Raw genomic sequence first — 23727 nt, 5'->3', positions numbered from 1 at the left:
GGGAAGGGATAATAGGAGCATAACAGTAGAAGAGAAGAGTAAGGCCAGACAAGATTAAGATGGACACTTCCTTTACATCAGGCTAAAGATTGGCTTATTTCCTAATGAGGAATTGGAGTGAATACAGACTAACAGTCTTCATGTGTGAAACGTGCTTAGAAAACAATGGGCAGGGGGGCTGGGGGGGGGGGGGCTCGAGACCTGAATATAGGCATTTCACTCGAGGAGACATGCAGGTGCTACATAAAGATGGAGAAGATTCAACTTGAATAATCACATCAATTTCGAATATAAATAGTTTGCCATTTTGAAACAAACTAGCAGTTTTTATTTTTTTAAGTGGTAATACACATTGCAGGTGGGCATGTTGGGAAATGGGTTCTATTTTATCTGTGGGAATAGTAGAGCAGTTTTCCTGGATGATACATCAAATGGTTTGGAAAATATACGTGCTTCTCATCCAAGAATTCCCCTACGTAAAATTTACCCCATTTAAGAATGTGCAGGACATGAGTATGAAGACACTGCCACCCATAATGGCGAAAATTTAGAAGCAACCTAACTGCCCAACAGAAAGGGATAATATAAATAACCTGATCTGTTCGCACAGTGGCACACGGAATTTGATGGTACGGAACCACACTTACAGAAAAACATTTGCCCAGTCAGTTGTCAAGTGAAATTATGAGCATGCATATTACAATCCTTTTAAAAAGAGAGTTTGGAAGGATAAAAACAAAGATATCAATGATGATTGGTTCTAGGTTTTCTTTTGGTTGTCTTGGTTTTTTCTTGAGTTTTCTGTAATGAACATAAGGAAAAATGTTTCACATTCATATGTGATGTGAACTTCTGTTGAGTTGTACAGCAGTCTTAAGCAAGCTTTGTTGCTCAGAAGGGGCTGTACGTATTGTTCCAGAAATGTCAGGGTTTATGTATTTGAGTTAGAAATGCCAGTTGGCTCTCATCTACTTATGACCATGGGATCTGGTTTTAATTATGTAAAATGGCATCTTTCATAGGTAGGGAAAATAAATTCCAGCCATTCCGGGGCTAGGGGAGAGGAAGGAGCAGAGAAGGGGCTTGAGGAATATTACGTTTTATTTTTACTGGTTTATATTAAGGTAACCTTGGGATTTATTTGGACACCTTGTTTTGTTTTCTAGGCCAAACACCAGAGCACCCTAGAAAGCTTAACTAAAAGAATGCTCATGTTTGACCCAGTCCCTGTCAAGCAAGAGGCCATGGACCCTGTCTCCGTGGTAAGTTTTCCAAAATTGAACACCTCTTCTTATCTATTCCAAGTGGCAAGAACATTATTGTGTGTTGTGTTATTCCTTAAAGTTACTCATCACTTGACAGGCATTTGGTGAACAAACTTTTCTCAAAGCCTCAGGGAGTAAGTGGAGCAAATACCCCCCAGCAACCGTGCGCCCTTGTATAAATGAGATCCACATCTCAAGACCTGTGCCCAACGCTCCTCAGGGTGTGATCGCACCGAACTGGGGTCATAGGCGAATCTGGTCATGACAGATGTAGACTTACAGAAACTCCTCAGTTACCAGCTTTTTAGTTTGGGCTCTCGGGATTATTGGTTTCAGCCAAAAAAAGTTCAGCCAGGCTGATTTTTAAAAATTAATGTGGATCTGGGGACATTAAAAAAGAAGAAAAATCCTGTACTCAATGTTTATCATGGTTAGGAAGCAATTTTCGAATGTACTTTTATAAGAAATCTGCATCAAGAACATGATTATTTTGAGTTGTTTTTTTTTTTTATTGAAGATCACCCCAATTATATAGAAAGAAGATTTTCTTTAAAATGTTTGTGAATGTCTTTTTTTAATACAGGAAGAAAAAAAATATTCCAGTTTGTCTCATTTGGTGTTCAGCATGTCCTTCACAGAGCTGATTTAAAAAGATGAAACCTAAAAAAAAAAAAGTCCTCATTCCTGCATGTAAATGCATTCAGAATAAAAAGATTTGCTTAAAAACCTATGACAGCAGCTATGCTGCGCTGTGACTGTATGAGATGGCTGAGGAGAAGCTAGCGAAGAAGAGAACTTGGCGGGGAGAACGGGATTCCTTTCCACTTGGGAGAGTCTGGCTGGGAGGGAATCTTGTTCCGTGTGTCTTTCAACACCTTTGTGCTAAGCTAGCCCTCTGTGGGCCCGGCCCATCTAGATGCTTCTCCCCGCAGGTGGCTAGGAGTTTGGCCAGGTGTTTCCGTAGGTACAGCCTTGGTGCTGTGAACATGGGGCACGGACAAGGACAGAAAGGGGTCCAAGGACTTCGAGTCAGGGGGTGGCGTCCACCTACGGTGATCTGGTTGAGTGAATATGAAGTAACAAGACAGTGCTCCCACTGTGCCTTGCTCTTTTCTTCCATGGCTTGGAAAATAGTCACAAGGGGAAAAACTTGGCCTGCGTTGTGTATCTGAAGGTTGGTAATGACACGCTTGCAAAATTAGATCATCCTTATGCATCGGCTGCCGAGGCTCCTGCCAAAAATGTTTATACAAGACATAGGGGTCACTCGGAGGCCCTTGGAACTGAGTTGCCATGGATATTACTAAGCCAGTGAAGTGTTTACCACTGTGTACAATGAAAAGTTAGGTCCAAGTGACTTTAAGGAAATAACATTTACATTCCAGCATGATAACTGGATAACCAAGTGTCTGAATGTGATAATAACCGAGCAGTAAGAACTTCATTAATCAAAAAAGTAAATTGACTTCTGATGTTATTTCGTGCTGTCCCCGTATTCATCAACCCCTTACACCAAACTATTGCATGATCACATTGGAGGAAAATTGAGGTGTAAAATTTCCCTATTAATTATATCCTTGAAATATGAATAGGTTTTTAGTACCGGAGAAGATGATTAATTTTATAAATGATGCAGAACCATCTTTGATGCATTTAATATTCAGTATACTTCCCATGCTTTTAATCAAGCATGAAAATATGGCTCAAGAGCCAATTTAAAGCTCAAATGAAGATCCACATTGCTAAGTTGGTGTGATATAATTAAGTGTAAGGAAATGCACTTGACTGAAAAAAAAGGAAATAAAATGAATTTGAAGTAACAGTTATAATGCTGTAACTTATATAAATATATGAAGTTAAAATATGTAGAAGGAAATTTGCAATTAATGGTCTCTAGTTTTCAACTTTCAGCTAGCACTTAGAGAATTTAATTAGATCATTTCACCAAAAGTTAGTGTCAGTCCTTACAATGAAATTTCTTTTTCCTGCTTCAGCAAAGCCTCAGTTAGTGGAAGCATTTGGGGAGTGGAATGTTGTTATTATTTTAGTTAACAAAGTTAAATAAAAAGCTTTTGTTTCCACTCTGGAATCTTCAAATTTTATCTCTCCTGCCTCTGTAGGTGGAGTGTGCTAAACCTAATTTATTATTCCTTTATTCCTTTTTTTTTTTTTTTTTTTTTTTAAATCCACCTTTGACCTGAAGGCTGATTACCTATTTGGCATTTTGCTACAGTTTAGAGAAAGTAAGGAAGTGTCATTTCTCTCTTAGTGAAATAGAAGCCTTCAATGCCGTCCTCTGCTAATAAACCTTGTGCTTGGAGGCAAACACTAAGTTTTTGGATTGCCCTATTAAAATTTGCAAGAATGGGGAACAGAGTAGAAACCCACCCTGTGCTGTATTCTGCTACTTACTATCGATGCAATGTTGGCAAACCACCAGCAGCTCCTGGAGCCTCTTTTCTTTTTAATTTGTAAAATTGGAGATGATCACATATAGAATATGAGGTAGCATGTGAATATAGAACGCACATGTAAAAGAAATTGCTTTCTTGAAAGCATTTGAGTACACTTTCAAAGAAGGTTGAAAATTAATTTAATTCAGGAAGTGAGAAAGAAGACAAAGTTTTAAAAAGTATTTTCATATTTTATCCCTATAGGAAGATTAGTTTTGAAGAAAGAAAGTGTTTTGTTTTTGTTTGTTTGTTTTTTGTTTTTTTCTTGTAATGAAAATTGTCCCTCTAACAGACTCCTTCCAGGTTGAGAAGTACTTAAAATCAGTAGTGCCTCTGTTCTGTTCCAACAGAAACACATGACTTTTCTGAGCCTGGTAGAAAGAGAGCTTTCTACTTTTGTTTGCATAGAAGGGTATGACATTTGCTGTTTCCAGAGTGTCTGTTTATACACGCACCACGCCTTCTTGCAATGGGAACCCCACCCTTGGTATGAAGATTCCTTTGACTTGCCATTGCCCTGTCACGGATGTTCACTCTTTTCTTTCATATTAATGAGCAGTGAAATAGAGACTCCATCCATGTTTCGTGCAGTCACCCCATCCACTTAAACTGTCTTGGGATGGAAAACTCACCAAAACCGTTCCCCATAAAACAAGAAATGACTGGAATTCTCACTTAAGTACAGTGATAGCTTTGAAAAATCATCCAAACCCTGTGCCTTTATCCCCATCACAATTAAAATCATTATTTTGGAGAATCAAAAGAACTGATACTTTCCTTGGTCTTGACAGTAGTAAAAACTTGCTCAGAGGGTGCATTAATTCACTTCATTCATTCATCAAGTGTTTGGTGAGCACCCGTGCCAGACGCTCATCTCCCATTCTAATGAGAGGAAGCGATCCTCAAATGAATTACATGTGGTGTGCGGCTTGAACACGTGAATGTCAGTTACAACTCAGAAAGTACAACCCACGGCCACCCCTAGTGAGGGCCAGAAGGTCCTAGAGACCCTTGCCAGAGTCTGGTCTGCAGGCTGCTCTGCTCCAGCATATCAGGCATCCTTGGGTGAGCAGTCTGCACCGGGGCATTGGGTGTCCATCAGTGGCCAGAGGAGCCTTTTCTACTTCATCAGCACTTGCCTCCTATTTGGATTTGCTGCTAGTGCGACACTTATTTGCACTGCTTTGTTAGAAGACTGCACAGGTCTGGAACAGAGCAGAAGCAACTATTACCAGGGTGTACTCAGTTAAGGCACACACCCGCAGCAAGCCTTGGATGAGTCCTTAGGCTGTGGAGAACCAGATTGCTGCAGGCTGATTGTAGTAGCTTGTGTGCTCCACCCAAATAACTAAAACACACACGTCCTATAGAAGGTTCTGATGAACATTGCTAAGGAATTTTCTAGTGAGATGGTTTGAGAAACCACATTTCTTAACCCTTTTACAAGGCAGTCAGACTGGAGATAGTTAATTGTGTACTCTGTTGTGTATCCAAATGTGTACCCTCCTCCTTTTGGCCCCATAGCCTTGCAAACACCGCCCATCACATCCGAATGGGGGACGGAGTGGGGGGGCATTCACTGGAGAGCATATTCAGCAGAAATGTGCATCATGTTTCTAAAACTGGACTTTATGTATGGCTTTCTCTTTTTTTTTTATGGCTTGAGAAACCTGAGAATATTATTAAATTTGCAAATCTCCCAGGTTCTAAATTCCTACTTTCCTTAAACTCACCTCACAGTTAGAAAAAACCCAGCAATGACAGCAATAAAAGTGTGTCCTCATTTTGCTTTCTATTTAACTGCCAATAACTTGGCATTAAAATCTAGGTCATAGGGAGGTCTTTGAAGAATAGGGCTGAAAATATGGGAGCAGCTACATTTTGGTGAGTAGAAACAATTGGGAAAATGCTTTCCACTTCCTAAATTTTTGTTTCTAGCACCAGAACTTTTGCCCTTTTGAGATTTATAGAAGGCATGTTAACCTTGAGAACCAGAAGAAATCGTTTCCCCCCTGTATTTAATTATGTCTTCAAACCCTTATTGTACATACTAGAATTTGTTTTCTTTTCTTTTTTTTTTTTTTTTCTGTTAGTGAATCTGTGCCTCTTAACGTTCTTTATTTTAATATTTAAATGTAAATGTATTTAATATTATTATGGCTGCATGTTTGGGTCTCTCACCTTTGGTGGACTTATGTGTGCCTGGTTCTAAAGAACCCTTTTGATCCTTTCCCCTTTTGATTCTTGATACCTAACTCAAAGCTGTCTTTAAAGACAACCACTTACATATTTTGCATTTCCTGATTGTATATCCTTCCACATCCTTGTTTTTAAGCAGTATTATCAGTGAAAATTCTTTCCCCTTTTAAATTGTATTTGAATGATTTACCAAATTTTCATACCAGAAATTAGTGGTTTTATTCTGTATCTCTTTATCATTTACAGCCGTGCTGTTCAAAAGGGGTCTATGCACCTAGGGCCACTCCCCAGAAATTCAGAATCTGCATTTTAACAAGATCGTCTGGTGACTTCGTGCACAGTAAAGTTTGAGAAGCCCTGATTGGGAAGTTCAAATCCATTATAGTGCAACTCCTTGTCTAGAAAGAGAAGGGACTTCGAGCACCACAGTGTGTGTTAAGCTCCTTATCTCATTGAATCCAATTTTAATTTTAACCTCACGACCTCCTAGGATACGGGTGTTCAATGTCACCTTGACAAGTTTTGCCATATCCTCGTGGCACCTGCACTTTTAATATTTAGTAATTTTTCTTGCCCTCTTTTTTGTAGAATTGCTTTTTTAACGTAATAAATTTTTTCTGAAAAGGAAGTTTATATCACTACTGTAAAAAAAAGTTTTTTTCTTGCGCATTTAAATAAACACGTAACCATTTTAAAGCACTGTGTATTTTTTGTGTATTCTCGAAGTATCTTCGGTACCCCCAGAGAGACGTGCACCATACTGCAAGAATCACTGCTCTACGAGATTACAGAGATTGCGTTGTCAGGGATAAAGAAGGGACAGAAGAACAAAACACATAATCTTAACGATGAGAAACTGACTTCAAAAGCAGATAAAGATAAATACTGCCAGGTCCCATGCTGCCCAGGAGAAGGGAGTTTTAGAAGCAGCTCTGGGGATTCTGATGCATAGCCAGGTGGAGATTTCACTTGTGGAGTCCCAGAAAGGAAAGGATGTGATCTCGGTAGTAATCCCAGTTAAAACAACAACAACAACAACAACAACAACAACAACAAAACACACCACTGCTGACCCACAATTATTTATTACTCACAATAGTGGCCACTGGGGGACTGGGGTAGCCCAGAAATTTATCATGCATTTAAGCTCCATTGGTGGGTTTTCTTGGTTGCATCATGAGCTGGTACTGCCTCAGAATCTGGAATGCATAGGCTTTTAGAGCTGGAAGAGAGGCATAGCATGTTGCTGATCACTTTCACTATACAGTATTCAAATACAAGTAGTTTTCTGCAGATGGACTTGACATGTTATCACTAAAAATTTCAGCTTCCCTAAAATACCTACGAGTAAAGGAAATAGCTTATATTGAGTTTAATTTTTTAAAAAGCATCCAACAACAAAGACTTTTTTTCAAGTTTAGTTAAGGAATAGAAGTTAATTCTTGTAGGGGTGCCTGGGTGGCTCAGTCGCTTAAGTGTCCGACTCTTGATCTCAGCTCAGGCAGTGATCTCATGGTTCATGAGATTGAGCCCTGTGTCAGGCTCTGCACTGATGGTGTGGAGCCTGCTTGGGATTCTCTCTCTCTGTGTCCCTCCCCAGCTGGTGCTCTCTCTCTCTCTCTCTCAAAATATCAATAGATAAACTTTAAAAAACATTTTTTTTAAAAGTAACTCTAGTGAATTCCCTGGCCAAGGACCACACCCATAGTATGCAATGATTAAGATTGATTTGTATTTAAAGTTGGTAATATTCCATTATTCTGAATCCATAAGAGAGAAAGGTATTTAAAGATAGATTAGGTCAGTTGTAAGACAGACCTTAGTTTTTTGGAGGAAACAGACCATTGATCATCCTCTTTTGATGAGGTGGTAGCAAGATATAGAGGTACAGACACTGGGCCTTGGTTTGTGTGCAAGTCAAAGCCACTTCAAGCATCACGGGACCTTGTTTGTGTCATGTTAGCTGTTTCTTATAGTTCTGTGTCACACACAAATTTGGAAATCAGGTCACCTTCAGCTTCATTCAAACTGTTGGAATAAGACCATTGAATGCGTTGGGGCTATGGATATGATTACGCTGTGGTGGGTGACCTTCAAAATATAGGTGGGGAGGATGACTGACCATCCTGATTGCCTGAGACTGCAGTGTCTCCTGGGATGTAGGGCTATTACTGCTAAAACCAGACCACAGACCATCCCGGGAAAACCAGGACTGTGGTCACCCTAGTCATGGTTGGTCACCAGCTAAAGCCCCCTGCCCGCAAAGGTACTACTGTGCAGCTGTTTCTCCGTAGTATACACAAGTGTGTCGTGAGACTGTAAATGCCCTGCTGAGGTGAAGGATGGAGAGCATTTCCTGCCGACCCAGAAGCCCCATCAGCAAAGCAACGAGGTTCATTGGCTTGGCTGGTTGTTGGTGAACCCCAACACTTGGAACTTCTCCCGATAAAGGCCCACGAGTCTTCTGTTTATAACCTGTTTCAGAATTTTGCCGGGTGTCAACCTCAACCTTAACATTTGACATGGGAAACATCTTAGAATTAAATGTGAGGTTTTTCACGGTTATCCCATTAACCTTAAAGTTTACTAGACCAGCCCCCTCCTAACGTTTTCAAGGGTCGGTATCTAAATGTAAACCGCTTTTGGAGGTCCACGTAACTGAGAGCACCTTCTTGCACATTTTCGTCTTAGTTCATGTTTCAGGCGAATGCACCTGTGTCACTGCTCGTACGTTTCTGTTTCTCCTTCCCAATAGTCATACCCATCTAATTACATGGAGTCAATGAAGCCCAACAAGTACGGAGTCATCTACTCCACGCCGTTACCTGATAAGTTCTTCCAGACCCCGGAGGCCCTGTCTCACGGGATGCAGATGGAGCCAGTGGACCTGACCGTGAACAAGCGGAGTTCGCCGCCCTCTGCGGGGAATTCTCCTTCCTCACTGAAGTTCCAGCCCTCGCACCGGAGAGCCTCGCCTGGCCTGAGCATGCCTTCTTCCAGCCCACCGATGAAGAAGTACTCGCCGCCTCCCCCGGGCGTGCAGCCCTTCGGCGTGCCGCTGTCCATGCCCCCGGTGATGGCCGCCGCCCTGTCCCGGCACGGCATCCGCAGCCCCGGGATCCTGCCCGTCATCCAGCCCGTCGTGGTGCAGCCGGTCCCCTTCATGTACACCAGCCACCTCCAGCAGCCGCTCATGGTCTCCTTGTCGGAGGAGATGGAAAACTCAAATAGCAGCATGCAAGGTAACCGCCACTGGGGACAGCTCCGCGGCTCCCGCCTAGCATTGGGGTCTGCGCCCACCGGCTCTGCGGGGGCCACAGAGGAGGCAGCGACAGCTCCCCTGTACTCTTCAAGGAGCCATTCCCCTTAGAGCCTGCCCGCCTGAGGCGTTTTCTTTTGTTGGGGGGGGGGGGGGGGAGCAAGTGTTGATACTGGAAGAGCTCCCAAGAATCAGGCTGTTTAATGAATGCCATGAAATGGTTGCTTTTACTGCGTAATTGTCAACTTTGAGATACTAAAGATCCCGACTTTATATTTTGCTTCATTGAATGCCAACCAAAAAAGACATTAATTTAATAAATGCCTTTGATCATGGTGATAACTAAAGGTTACTAAAAGCGGCCTTGTTTACTGGCTGTTTGGAGGCAGAAGACCATGGGGTTAAAAGGTGATAACGCAAATTCCTAAGGAAGAACCATTTGGGGGCTGATGTGCTCAAAGTCCAGCTTCCTATGCATGCCACTTGCTGCCAGAGTGGTTGTCAGGGGAAACACACCCCGCAGATTTGTTTCTGCCATAATTTTGCTAAAGGCAAACAGATACTCCACACATCAGCATTGTAGGTAGAAGCTGTGCACTAAACTTTTAAAAGCTGAAATTGGTAAATTGTACATGGAGTGACTTTTCTATTTTTATTTTTTAGTACCCGTAATTGAATCCTATGAGAAGCCTATATTACAGAAAAAAATTAAAATAGAACCTGGGATTGAACCACAGAGGACAGATTATTATCCTGAAGAAATGTCACCCCCTTTAATGAACTCAGTGTCCCCCCCGCAAGCACTGTTGCAAGAGTAAGTATGTTCAGGTCTACCCGACATTGGCGTAGCAGCGTGCATCTTGGGACCTGGAATGGAAGTTCAGGCTTCCAACTCAGGGTGTGGTGTGGATTGCCAGGGACACCTCGCAGTAGGGGGCCGCCACTGGGAAAACGGGAAAATCTCCAAAGACAACGTGTCCCACTATATGGACTGTCTTATAACATTTACGTCAAGTTTGCAGTAAATCGGTCACTCGTGATTTTGCCACCTTGTCATGTAAATCATTTTTATTCTTTTTTTTTTTTAATCCTTCCAGACTGTACATAGGTTTCCCATAGTCTTAATCCCCATGTGGATTGAATTTGGTATTCCAGATAGTCTACTTAAGGTTGGATCATGAAAACTTTATAGGACATACATCGTCCTTCCAATTGTCACTTATAATACTGTTTCTACGAAGGGGCATCACAAGCCCAAAGGAGTCACTCCAAAAAAGGCCTGGGAATAGTGGTGGCAACAGAAAGTGCCCATGTAGCTCAGAGAAGTTAAGCATTGGAGTAACCCACCCACTATCTCTGGTGTTTGAAAATCACATCTGCCCTTGGAATGTTCAGTCTGCTTCAGAACTGCAGTCCAGTAGGAAGGTTTCTGTATCAGTCTACATCCAAGCACTGAACTGTAGTTTGTGTTAGGTCTAACTCGCTATAATGTGGTGGCGTCATACACAAGTTAAATGGCATCATTGATGGGATTTGCAACAATAGATATCCTTGCCTTCTACCAGTGATTACACTGGAGGCTGTGTTTGTAGTAGCTAAGAAGGCGACCTTTGGATTGGACATCTTGGATCCCAGCTCTGCTCTCCACCATATGTATGACCTTGGGCTTGTCACTTAATCTTGCCTTGTTTCCTCTTTATTTGCATTATTGATTATAATTATTTTTCTTGTAATTGTCTTGTGTTATGGCTCTTTCAAGGTTGGATTTAATGACCAGCTTCCTAGTACAAAGGCAACAGTTATTGTTTCCTCCGGGACCCTTCCATCTTCTTTCTCCCATATCACTTTTTTCCAACTTGAAACAATGTTCTGCCCACCTTTCTACGTCATCTTTTCCCCTCTCCCTTACACAGTTAATTCTGCAACAGAATGTGAATTCTCTGGCTTTCGAACAGCTATTTTCTGGAACTTAAAACATATTCTAGTTCTATCCACAGTCAACCCAAGTAGGTGCCTTCGTAGTAGGTCACGTTAATTGCCCATTGTACCAAATCGTAGTTATTTGGGGGGAGGAGGTAGTTGGCCTTTACTCCCTGATAGGCGAAGAAGAGAATGGAATCCTATGACCAGCCACATCAGCAGGGAGAGAGTGTGTCTGATGGACTTGTACATTATTACCTTTCACAATTGCATAATGCCCCCGCCCCCCATGAAACTTTCCCAGATGTTTTCAAAGGAGTTATTTCATTCCCCCATAACAAGCATGTGGGAGTCAGAGCAAATGGAGAACTGATGAGCCAAGACATGAGATAACTCGCCTTATAATCATACTGTGAACAGCAGGGGGGCCTGGGTTTGACCTCCTGTCACCAGATGACTGCTCTTCCTGCCACGTTGTCCATATCTAACCAGTGCATCCCACTCCTGCTCTCAGGTGAAAGGGAACACAGAAGGACTAGCCAAAATAGACACATCTTCTAGACTGAGTTACCTCCTTTTTTTTTTTTTTTTTTTTTTTTATGATGCCAGGTGTCTCTGGCAAGTTAACTGGCAACATGACTTGCACGTGTCATTGTTCCTGCACAGGTGATGAAAAAGATGCTGTAAAACTAAATAAAGCCACGTGCCCAAGAGAGAGGAATCCATTGACTGAAGAAGGGTTATTCCAAAGTCGAGGTTATTATGAATTACATTGTAAAACATTACAGAAGAAAAATACTTGAAGGCTGTATTCTGCTACTGAAAGAAAATATTTTTTCTCATTTTAAGTTAAGATTCTTTTGACGTTCTCAAGCTCAGTGGCTTTTAATGATTAATGAGTAATATGCTTATGTTAATGCTGACCCAAGAATGCATTTTGCTCCTCAAGAAATTCAACAGATTAGCCACAACTGGGACGTGTAGTCTTTAAGCAGTTCTCTCACAGATGTGATTAAGTAATGTCTTGGAGTGTGCCCAGTAGCAGCCCACATAGGAAACCAGCTAGCCAGGAAAGAATCGATTGAAACCAAGTGCCTAGTCCCATTGCAGTGAGGCAGGCCCGATAATATTTGCCTTCTGAAACCCTTCCTTGCCAAAGGTGGGATACAAAGTGCAGTTTGGAAATCCATTTGCTTGGACATAGAGTTACAGCTTTAGAATTATTTTTAAAGGCACTCAAATGGCTATCAGCTTCCTTTTTTTTTTTTTTTTTTTTTTTTTTTTGTATCTTTACATATGTGAAGTGTATTGAGAGTGAAGAGCTTGAGGGTCAGATTTCCCCCATGTAATTGCATGTGACTTCTAGCAAACTTAAGGGGGGGTCGGCTTAACTCAATGACCAGGTATCTGATACGTAATAGCTGTTCTTATTTCTTGGTTGTAAGGATCCCAAACAGCGTCTTTAAAAGTGGGGAGTACAGAAAGAGTGAGTTCTATAGACCCTGCCCTCCAGCCCCTGCCTGCACCAGTATCTGGCTCTTTAGAAATGGGGCGTGAATGATGCCACCTTTCAAGGTAGATGTCAGCTTGAGCAGAGATTTCCCTTTGTGGTGTGGGGACATCCCAAAAGAACTCTTCGCGAGATTCAACAGCCGTAGGGGCAAAGTTTGCAATTGGGTTTCTGAACCTCAAAATAGTAACAGTAATTAACCATAATATTTAGTAGATTTACATCTGGAACAGATGTTATCCTGCAGCGTGTTGTATATATTACCCACAACTTCCTAGGATCACATTATTATCATCGTCCCCATTCTACAGAGAGGCACAGGGAGAATACCTTGCCCGGGGTCACAGGGACTCGCAGTGACAGAGCTGGGATTTGATGTTGGAGCACACAGCCTTGTAATGTACCTTTGTATGCAAAATGAGCTGGAAAAGGCAGACAAAACCAGTGCACAGAAACTGTTAGACACATTCCCAACCCATAAAATCTAATAATTGGGAGAGACTTCCAAAGTCACCTGGGATACTCCCTCAGTATCCCAGAGGCATAGGAGATACAAATTAACCAACCATTCAGCTTTTTCCCCCAGCATTTTATTTCCTGAAGTTTTCTTAATGAAGATGAAACGTTTCAATCAATGGCATTAAGGTTGAAAGTTAGAAATAAAATAAACTGACAACTCTTCTTTTTATTGAAGGATTTTAAATTAATAATTTAGCTTTATAAACGCAACGTGTCCATAGACCTGTCACTTCTCTATTTTCTCTGTTTCTACATCTATATAATTGAAGTCCTTGTCCCCCTGCCCTCCCCCACTAGTTCATGTTCACTTTTCCATGTATCTGAACTTGGCTATTTTATCCTTCTGTATTGCTCCCATTAAACATCAAGGTAGAAAGGTACAGTGATACTCAAAACTGACAGTTTTCTTTGCTACTAATAGATGTGAGGAATAAGTAAAATCACTTAAAATCAATGCCCCTTTTATTCTTTTTCCACTTACTTCTTAGCATGCCTGGAAAAGTTACTGATAAGGAACATGTATTCAGATTTTTACCAAGATAAAAGCAAGTTTCATTTCAGGAGCTCCCTTTTGATTTTTATGGCGAAATTTTATCATCCTTTTTGAATCTCACAAGCTCGAGCATTTATGCTCATCAGATTCCCTCTCTCCTCATCCACGCTTGTACAGAAAATTCATGGGTTATTTGGAACATTTTAAGAACTTTGGATTCAAATTTATAAGACGAGTCTTTCATTACTGTTGGAGGCCAGTTCCATCAGCTTGTAATGTATCAAGTAATTAGTCGTTAGGAAGGCAAATGAATAGATTAGAATTTTTTAATTACTGACATTAATCAGCAGAGGAAGCCTGAGAAAGCTTTACAGACTTTCCCTAGCTCTTCCCCATCTGCCTCTTCTCTCCACCAGATTCCTTGAGAAAAAGAGAAAGTTTAGAGCAATGCTGTTGGACATGATTTGATTTCAAACCCACCCTGGAAAGGTGAGCCGACGCAGGAGTGGGTCTGGGTGAGCGGCCGCAGGAAGGCAGGGAGACGCCAGGTCCCGTGAGAGCCCGGGGCTGCACTTGGGAGCCATTGTCAGGACTGAGACACTTCCTTGCCTGACTGCTAGTGCTGCACCCGAATTCTCTCTCAGGCAGGAATAACAGTACCAGTAAAGGTTTGAGGTGGTGAAAACAGCAGTGCTGTTATTATCATTATTATTTTCTTTTTCTTTCTGTTTTTTTTTTTTTTTTTTTTTTGAAGGGCCAGAATTTGAAACTCAAATGTGAGTTGGTCATCTTTGAGAGAGAAGCGAAATGCCAATTAGGTAAAGGATAAAATGTAGATACAGTAGACATTGCCTGAGATTTGGGAATTCGACCTTTTTCATTTTTCCCTAAAGGACAGTGATGAAAATCAGGACAGCCTGCGAAAAGACATTCGCAGTGCTGAGCATCGCTTAGTGCCACAAGCTACTATAAATAGACAACTTTTTACTGAGGGAAAGAGACTCTCCTAGCTCCTCCATCTCCCTCTAGCATAGCACCTAACCCTTCTTACTGTCATTACTTATCTACATGTCTGTCTCCCCCTAGAGTGTGAGCTCCTCGAGGGCAGGAACCCTGTTTTTATTCATCTTTGTGTCCGGGTGCCAAGCACAGTGCCTGGCTCATGGTAGGTGCTCACTCAATGTTTGTTGAATGAATATAGCAGTGCTTCTTGGGTTGATCCGCTAATTTCCTTTTATTTATTTCGTTGGGTTTTTTTGTTTGTTTGTTTTTGCCTAGTGTCGTTAATGCCTTTGGTAGACAGAAGAAAAGGAAGAGCCTTTCACTCAATGTTTTACGTTTAACATTGGCTTTCATAGGAATCACCCTTCAGTCATAGTGCAACCGGGGAAGAGACCTTTACCTGTGGAATCTCCGGACACCCAGAGGAAGCGGAGGATACACAGGTGTGACTATGACGGATGCAACAAGGTGTATACTAAAAGCTCCCACTTGAAAGCGCACAGAAGAACACACACAGGTATCGGGAATATAAGACTCACTCCGTCTTGCTTCTTAAGAAATATTAAAACGGAACGTCAAGAACAAACGTTCTAGCTCTCAGAGGTTATTATACTGAAATTGTTCCAGGCGTCTTGAAAGTTAGCAGAGTTGTCTACAGATGTCTCTGCTCATCGTGAAAAATGAGGCTTGTGATGAAGGGTTTATTTTTGTAATAAGTTACAGTAGATTAAAGGTTAATTCTGTAACAGTGGAGTTCTGTACTCTGCGTTTAAGGGACAGAGAGAGGGATGGAAAGGCTGTGGGAGCAGAGAGAAAAGTACTCTTAACCATGGGCCTGTCTCATCAAGGATGTGGCCGTCATATGGGCCATCATTTAATCAGTGTTGCCCAGCATCGGATTCACAATGGCAAAACCCAGTTTTTTATGCAGAACAAACAAATGTAGCAGTTTACAGAAATGGAATTCAAATGGAAGACTTGTTGAAAGAAAGAAAAGTAAAGATATTTGGGTGATTTGTGTCTTCCTAAAACTGAGGGAACTTCTGTGCTGTTGCCTGCGTATTTGTTCTAGGGTCTTTTTTATTCTGTCCAGTATTGACTATCGACCATGCAGCCGGATCTTACAAAAACTCATCATATGGGTGAAGAAAACATAAAACTTACGTTTGCTCTTGAACATTTTGTAAGCAAAACATCTTAAGGAACCCATACACAAACGATTTACACCGCCTGATTAATTGCAGTCAGTATTGGTCCTTAATGTTTATAATAGGCCTCATCTGACCTAACCTCAAACCCTTCAGTGTGAAATTCTAGTATAACAGCAGTGGTCCCCTGTGCACGTTTCCTTAACTCAGCATGTAGTTTGTTTGTTTGTTTTTGAGCCTTCTGTGAGTCATTTGTATTGGGAATGTTTACGAAAAGGGAGAATTTGGGATTTGGAAGAGAAAGGGGAAGGAAAGTGCTGGTGGTGTGGAAGTAAAGTTTTCAGTGACTCCCCGGGAGAGAGAAAGCAGAGGGGAAGTCGGCTTGTGTACCACTGAGTTCTTGGGCTTTGTCGCGGTATAATTACAGAGGGAACTGAGGGCGATAGCCTTGTGTTCAGAGAAACATCCAATCAGCAATGCCAAGAAAACTAGTAAAAGCATCCCCAGGGCATTAATGGGACCCTACAGGTAGACATTACAAATTTCCAACCTAAGATTAAAAAGACATTGAATATTTGAGTAAGAATTTAGATGCAGGAAACATACCTCGGCGTTTATTTTCAGTGAAGCAAAGCAGACAATACAGTTCTGAATATCTCATTGAAATACCAAGGGATGTCAATCCTTAAAATGTCTAGAGAACAAGTGATAGTAAATGGGAATTAATTTGTGATGCCCATTTGCCCATTAACATGTAAGATTGCCACGAACAATACTTTTCATTTGTAAGGGCCTTCATACTGGCTCTCCCTAAGATTTCCCCCAAGGGTCTCCTGTTCCTCAGCTGCCTGTTACCATTATCCCACAGGACAGGGCTGGAGAAACCCGGCTTCTGACAGGGCAGGAAGGAATTACTGTGTTTTTAGTATGTCTGAATTAGAGCATTATACTTAGGCATAATTGCAGTCGATGAAACAGAAGATGTTGAAATCGCTGCCAGATTTTTTGGTTGATAGAGGCTTCTCATTTTTAGGAACCTGTTGAAATAGTAAGAAAAATCCCACAAACGCTAGCACCGCATATAACTAAGCACCTCGGTAGCTTTAAGACTTGGAGATAAACAAATACAGATCACCAGCTGTTTCCTAAGGTACCCATCCCTACCCTTGAGGGCAAAACCAAAATTATTTGCTAGCTCCTCAGAATGGATTTCAGTGGCTTTATGCTTTAAGAACTCTTAAAATCCCATCCTTCTCCGCTGCCCACTTTTTTTTTTTTTTTTTTTTTAGATGAACTTACCTTGGAGATACTATTTGCCAAGAGTTTTAGCTCAAAAATCTTAGCTTCACTATTTTTACTAATTAATAGCCTTTTGCCCTCAGAAAAAATAAGCTCTTTTCGTTTTTCCTTTTTGCAGGAGAAAAACCCTACAAATGTACTTGGGAAGGATGCACATGGAAGTTTGCTCGGTCTGATGAACTAACAAGACATTTCCGAAAACACACTGGAATCAAACCTTTCCAGTGCCCAGACTGTGACCGAAGCTTCTCCCGTTCTGACCACCTTGCCCTACATAGGAAACGCCACATGCTAGTTTGAATGCCTCCGTCCCCTGCCTCAACGTGGCTCCCCGTTCTCCCGGCTCTCTCTCTCTGTCCTCCTTCCCATTATCTAACTCATTTTTTACATGTACGTTTTAATTTTGATTCAGCTGGCCTGAATCTCTGAATTTATATCATTCAAGCTTCCATATGGTCAGTAGTAGATATTCTCTAATCCTCCTCTCCTTACCACGGGTCAGACCTAAAGAATGTGAACACTTTTTTTTTTTTTTTTTTTTTTTTTTTCCGGGGATGCTAAGCAAACCCTTCTTACAGATACGTTTAATGTAATGAGAACAAGGGAACATGTAAACTTAAAATAACCAATTGTCGGTTCCTCCATGTATTTCTCAAAAGAATGTCAAAGTAAATGTATTAGAAATACAGTATCCAGCCTGCTAGTCCTTGCCAGGGACGTTCATACCTCTGTGCCCTGTGATCGTATTTTGTGCTCGCCAGCAAGAAGGGTGGACCCTTTCCTCAGATTAACTAGAAGTGCAGCAAGATTTCAGGCAGGACAGTCAACCCGTCCATTGTCCTTCACAAATCCTGCTTGTCAACTTGGATTTATCACTTCATCTAAATTAAGTCCCTTATACTCCTTTGTGCCTGCAGCTAGTAAGGAGGCCTCTCCACCCCTGGAGGTGAGCCAGAGTTGCTGATTTAGGTCGGTGATGTCTGCCAGTTAAAGGCTGGATGCTACACTTGGATGGCACAGAGCCTGAACGAAGGGGCATTCATCAGGGGAGAAGCAGCGGGGGCAAAGGAGGAAGCCGGCCATTCCTCCTGGGCTGGGGCTTTTCGTTCAGTGAGGTTTCATCGTGTGGTTAGCTGTGCAGTGCTCTCCCAGAGCGGCCGTCTCTGTGTTTGGCTGTGCAGAAGCAGAGCCAGATACTGATGGGGTTGTCCGTGCACCTGTCTCCATTCCTCTGATGTCCTTAATGTGGATCATCAAGCATTTGATAGTAGGGACACAAAAATATTTGCCCAGTAATGGTAAGAAAAATCTTTCAGATAAGAGTATGGATGATGGCCTTTCTTTTACCCAACCTACTCACAGGGTTTTTTGCAAACAGGGAAAACATTGAGCAGTAACTGTATTCCCATATCAAATGAATCATACAGCTTTTATACAGAAGCTCTTCTGTGTGAACTGTAAGGTGCCAAGGTGGCCGTCATTTGTGTTTGTGACACATATCATAAATAAGGATCTGCTAACGCTGTAGTAGATTCATTCAATTTAAGACCCGAGTGACATTATTTGTAAATATACCTAGTTGTGAAGCACACATACCTTCATTCGGGGGACAGATTTCTGAAAAATAAAGAAAACCACAGTTCAGGGATTCACATATTAATAGCTCAAAAATTCCCAACCATTTACTGTTAAGGAGCTGGAAATCAATCATTGTCAAATATCCCGTCAGAAGAAGCTGAAAATGACTCGTGTTTATGTTAAAGATAAATAGCGCCATTATTTGGGGGAAGTTTTTTGTTTTTGTTTTTGTTTTCAAAAGCTGGCTTTTGAGCACCATAGTCTAAATGCCAATAAAAATAATTCATGCATAGAAATGTCATTGGTCCTCAATTTGAAGAAAGTGGGCGACGGTGGTCAAATGTGGGTGCATACAACGAAATGCGCCTTCACCCCTCGATAAAGGATGGAAGAGAAGAGAGAATGGAATCCTGAAGATTCAGCCCAGGCGCGACTCAGGATCCAACACAACCTTAACTGGGAGGAATACATTGTTCAACTGTTTTTAAAACATCAGTGAATGAGTGATTCTGGAGGCCTGCAAATCACGTGGGGAGCTTACTTTGACGGCGCTATGTTAATAAAAGTTAGTTGTAGGGACTGTGCACCTAAGAGATCCCACTCATCAGCCCTCTGAACCAGCTGAAAGGAAATGTGGAGAGACACAAAGTAATTTGTTACCTTCTTGGCACTTGGTTGTGATTCTCTCTCTCTCTTTTTTTTTTTTTTGTAAGCACTGCAGAATTTGTTTAGAATATTAAAACATCCTAATTGGGCTTTTTTTTTTGTTTGTGTTGTTGCAACTATGACATGAATTGAAAGATAAAAATGGCTCTTGGGAAAGTAGGTATTGTCTGTACTGTAAATGCTTTGTCACATTCATGCCAAAGTGTTTGTTTCTAGAAGTGATTCTTGTACAACACACTGAAGAATCAAGTTGGAATGCAAGGAACTTTTTTGTTTAATGGAGATAACCAGATTATGTGTTCCAACCCATATAGAAGGTAGGGGGAAAAAAAGGCAAGAAAGGGTAGAGTCGATCATCTTTGAATAATTAGCTTTGAGTGTGAGAGTCCAGTTAATAGAAAGCTTCGTAGGTTCTCATGAAATTTGATGTGTTTGTTATGGCATATTTAAATTTTGTTCAAAAGAGCAAGCAAGACCCTGCAAAGACTATTACATGACTATTCAGCTTGCTTAGATTGTGGTAACAGTTCATTAACAGATCCATTTTAACTCTGAAAGAAAAGGCAACCCAGAGAAGCCATTCTCTGTTCCCATGCTGGTCTGCATACTTTAGTTACCAATTGGCTCTTAACCAAATTTTTCTTTTTATATATATATATATTTGTATTTACTATGATAGTTGAGAAATTTAGTCTCGTAGACATTTTTAGCTGTTATTGTGGAAGACCTCAAATACAGGATAAGATGCCCTTCAACATGTGGTTTTAATGATGTGCCATGTTACTATCAAAGGTGGTTTTAATTGCAATATTTTAAATTGATGGGAATGATCTGTAAACATGAGGTTAGTGTTGTATAAATTCTGTTAGAGTTTCTTTTGATTATTGTCCAAGTGTCATCTTGGGGAAGTCAGAAAGTTTAAGGCTGAATCCATCATATTTTAGAGTTCTAAAATGTGAATCTACACCATAAATGGGCATTAACATTCTAAATCACCTGGTATGGAGAATGTGTTAGCATAGCTGTGTTCAACTAAGGAAATGCTAAATACGTGGAAGTTTCAAGAGCCTTGGAACAGATTTATAGGGAACTGTAGATGTAAATGTATATTTTATTAAACACCCATCTGCACTATCAGTGTTGCACTAATGTGGAATTTGAAAGACTTTATTGCTGATACTGTATATCTGCACGTCATTCCTGATTAGATTGTTTTAAAGACAATCTCAAAGATCTAAGATTTTAAAATAATTTGGTTTGAAAATATACAGTCATCTTGAAGGAATTGCTGTTATACATGAAGTTGCTCAGAGTTGTCTTTATTCTCTTCTTGGTCAAGGTTAACAGTTTCTAAATGATCGCAAATTCACTTAAATAATACATTTACAAAGCCATTTTACATGCATTAAACGAGGGCTACAATAATATTACGTTTTACAAATACTAGCACTTTTTTTTTTTTTTTTTTTTTTTTTTTTGCTGTTATGTACTTAGTGTTAGAGGGTCAAAGTAATCTTTCTGCTTAGCATCTCTTAAACCATACCTGCAACTATAGCAGGATTATTACATTTACAGTACTTTAATACTTGTATAAACTATGCAGAAATTTTTAATAAAGTGTAATATATTTTATAAGCTAATAAGACTGAATGGGTAAAGGTTTTTAGCATGCGTTAGTATACTTGCAAATACTGAAACATTTTGGTAATCTTTCTTACTAAAGATGTGAATGTTTAATGTACCTTCTCTGTTTCTACTCTGTAGTCCGATGGGAATTCAGTAATGACATTTTGTCATGTCAAACTGTGAACATAAATTTGTACTGTACAGTCCTCATATACTATATACAGTATGCAATATATGTATTATATACTTGTTAATAAAACCATCAGAATATTAAGTGAGATCATGTGATTACTATACATACAGTGACCCCTAAGAGCAAAACTTAGCAATGTGACATGTAAGAGACATCACTTAGAAAGTTCAAAGTGAATCGTTCTTTGATAGGCAATTGTTGATGCAGGGAAAGAAAAATCAATCTAATGGGAAGATGAACTGAATGAGTGAACTTAGCTCTGAAGGTATGTCCCTGGTTTTCTGGTAGGAAAGTCTTCTGCAACAGGGAATCTTCAAACCATAAACTTGTAGACAACCCACCACGAATCCACAAACTTACTTGCTACATTCTTGGAATATTTTTTTTGTCTATGACACCCACCTTCGTCCAACAAGGGTTTTCAGTGCCTTGTATCAAAAGATACAATGTATAATACTTTACATTTTTAAGTACAAGATCAGGATTCACAGCTTGAGGGGAAAGACAGTAACAGCATTAAATAATTCTGGGTAAACATGATTATTTTTCAAGCCTTCAGTAAGCCATGTCCATGGACACTGCTATGTCCTCAGCATCCCAGGAACAACAAATAGTTTCTGATGGGGATTTAGAGTTCTCGTTTAAAGGAAAATGGAATAACCTCTTTACTCTCCCCCCTCCCCTTAAATGTAATTGAAACTAAGATACTGGCTTATTGATCTCTCAGCAGCTACCTTGAGCCTGGACTTTATCTTAGCATAACATGAGATGATGTCTGGCTGGCATTTACTACACGACACCACAGCTTGGAGAGGGGAAGGAGGTTGGGGAGAAGGCTGAACCCAAACTTTGGGGCACTCTATCAGGTTTCTCCGGGAAACTTCAGTGCTTTTACACTGAGATAGTTGACTGCAAACTCAAAAAGTATAACATATGACCATTATATCCCAATGGAACACTGGCTTGCATTAGTGCAGGTGATTAACTATAATCCTCCCACCATATTTCATGTATGAATGACATGGCATTTGCTGAGTTCAAAAGCAGACCCGTCCTTCTAAGGAGATACCATGTGAAAGTTGGATTCTGCCTGGGTGAGTGATCAGAATGGTGACAAATGCAAAGAAACCAAATATTTTGAGGAATGCGTGAGCAAAGCATGTTCACACACACACACACACACACACAAACACACACAAATGCATGCTTATTGCCCAATATTTTAAATGCTGTCAGGTTGAAGAGATTAGGAGACTTATTGGGGGCAAGTTATCAATTCTAGGGTTCCTACGAGGAAAGAAGTGACTGTTCAGGGAAGGACAAATTGAGGTGATAGTAAAAACACCTACATAGAGATGTAAAAGTTAAACTGTTAGAGACAAGAGTGACCTGTGTGTATGCACAAAACAATGGATTGTCCTTCAAGGGTCCATTCATTTTAGGATGTATAAACAGCCTGTTACCTGGTCCTATACATGACCCAATCATAATCATAGTCATTGGTAATGGTTCTGTATACATAGTAACTCCTAAATTAGAGTGGTGGATGCTATAAATTAGAATTCTGTTTAAATTTACTACTTTGGCAAGTGGCAGTTCTCATTAAATCTAGACAGGTTTATTGCTGTGAGTGCTGGTTTTGCATTCCCTATTGGTATCCTGAGTGGTCCAGGTTAAAGATAGAAGACAGAAGCTGGATCTTCAGGTTCCTAGACCATATCTCTCACACTTCTTAAGACTCAGTGACTCAATCAGGGTTCCCCAGAGAAAGAGAACATGAAGAGATGTATTGAGGAAATAGCTCACATGATTATGAAGGCTAGGAAGTCCCAAGCCAGAGACATGGAAAAACCAATAGTGTGATTAATTCTAATCCGAAGGTTCCAAAACCAGGAGAGCCAATGGTGTAAATCCCAGTCCAAGGGCAGAAGAAGACCAATGTCCCAGCTTGAGCACACAGGGAAGAAGCAAAAGGGCAAATTCCTTCTTTCTCCACCCTTTTGTTCTATTCAGGCCCTCAGTGGATTGGATGATACCTATCCACATGGGGAAGACAGTCTACTTGACTGAGTCCATAGGTTCAAAAATGTTAATCTGGGTGGCTAGTCAAGCATCCAACTCTCGATTTCAGCTCAGGTCATGATCTCATGGTTCTTGGGATCAAGCCCCACGTTGGGATCTATGCTGACAGCGCAGAGCATGCCTGGGATTTTCTCTCTCTCTCTCTCTCTCTCAAAATAAATAAACATTTTTTTTTTAATGTTAATCTCATCCAGAAACACCCTCACTGACACACCCAGAAATTATATTTAATCTGGGCACTCTGTAGCCCAGTCAAGTTGACATAAAATTAACCATTATGCTCAGGAACGCCAGCAGGCTAAGAACTCAGCCTCTAGAGAACTTAGAGGGAGGCCTTTGAGGACCTTCAAGGCTTGCCAATCTGCTCCATATCTCCTCCTGCAAAGTCCAACTTCTTCCCTGCCAGCTACATGCTTCTATGGCTTTGCTCATGTAATCCCTCCAAACAGCCAAACCAGCTTCTCCCACATCATCCTCAAGCCTCTCCTTCATGCTATACAACTTGACCTTGCCTT

General features: G+C 40.8%; 1 protein-coding gene and 1 long non-coding RNA gene across 3 annotated transcripts in view; one reads left to right on the top strand and one right to left on the bottom strand.

The window, feature by feature from the left end:
• KLF3 (Kruppel like factor 3) overlaps positions 1-21211 on the top strand; it is a 34766-nt gene extending 13555 nt beyond the window's left edge. For both annotated transcript variants that reach the window (XM_045474274.1, XM_045474275.1), the window contains exons 2-6: positions 1167-1262; positions 8673-9159; positions 9840-9990; positions 14977-15137; positions 17186-21211. In XM_045474274.1, coding sequence (XP_045330230.1) covers positions 1206-1262; positions 8673-9159; positions 9840-9990; positions 14977-15137; positions 17186-17367 — 1038 coding nt within the window. In that variant the 5' untranslated portion in view covers positions 1167-1205 and the 3' untranslated portion in view covers positions 17368-21211. The remainder of the gene's footprint in view (positions 1-1166; positions 1263-8672; positions 9160-9839; positions 9991-14976; positions 15138-17185) is intronic.
• On the bottom strand, positions 4378-17175 carry LOC123596068. The gene is made up of 3 exons (XR_006711508.1): positions 16923-17175; positions 11547-11562; positions 4378-4388 (listed from the first exon to the last, which is right to left on the bottom strand). It is a non-coding gene; the product is annotated as an uncharacterized LOC123596068 (long non-coding RNA).
• Positions 21212-23727: the final 2516 nt, after the last annotated feature.

The sequence above is a fragment of the Leopardus geoffroyi genome, chromosome B1, assembly GCF_018350155.1.
Source record: "Leopardus geoffroyi isolate Oge1 chromosome B1, O.geoffroyi_Oge1_pat1.0, whole genome shotgun sequence".
In the NCBI taxonomy this organism is placed as follows: Eukaryota; Metazoa; Chordata; class Mammalia; order Carnivora; family Felidae; genus Leopardus; species Leopardus geoffroyi.
This window is presented reverse-complemented; position numbering and strand designations above follow the sequence as displayed.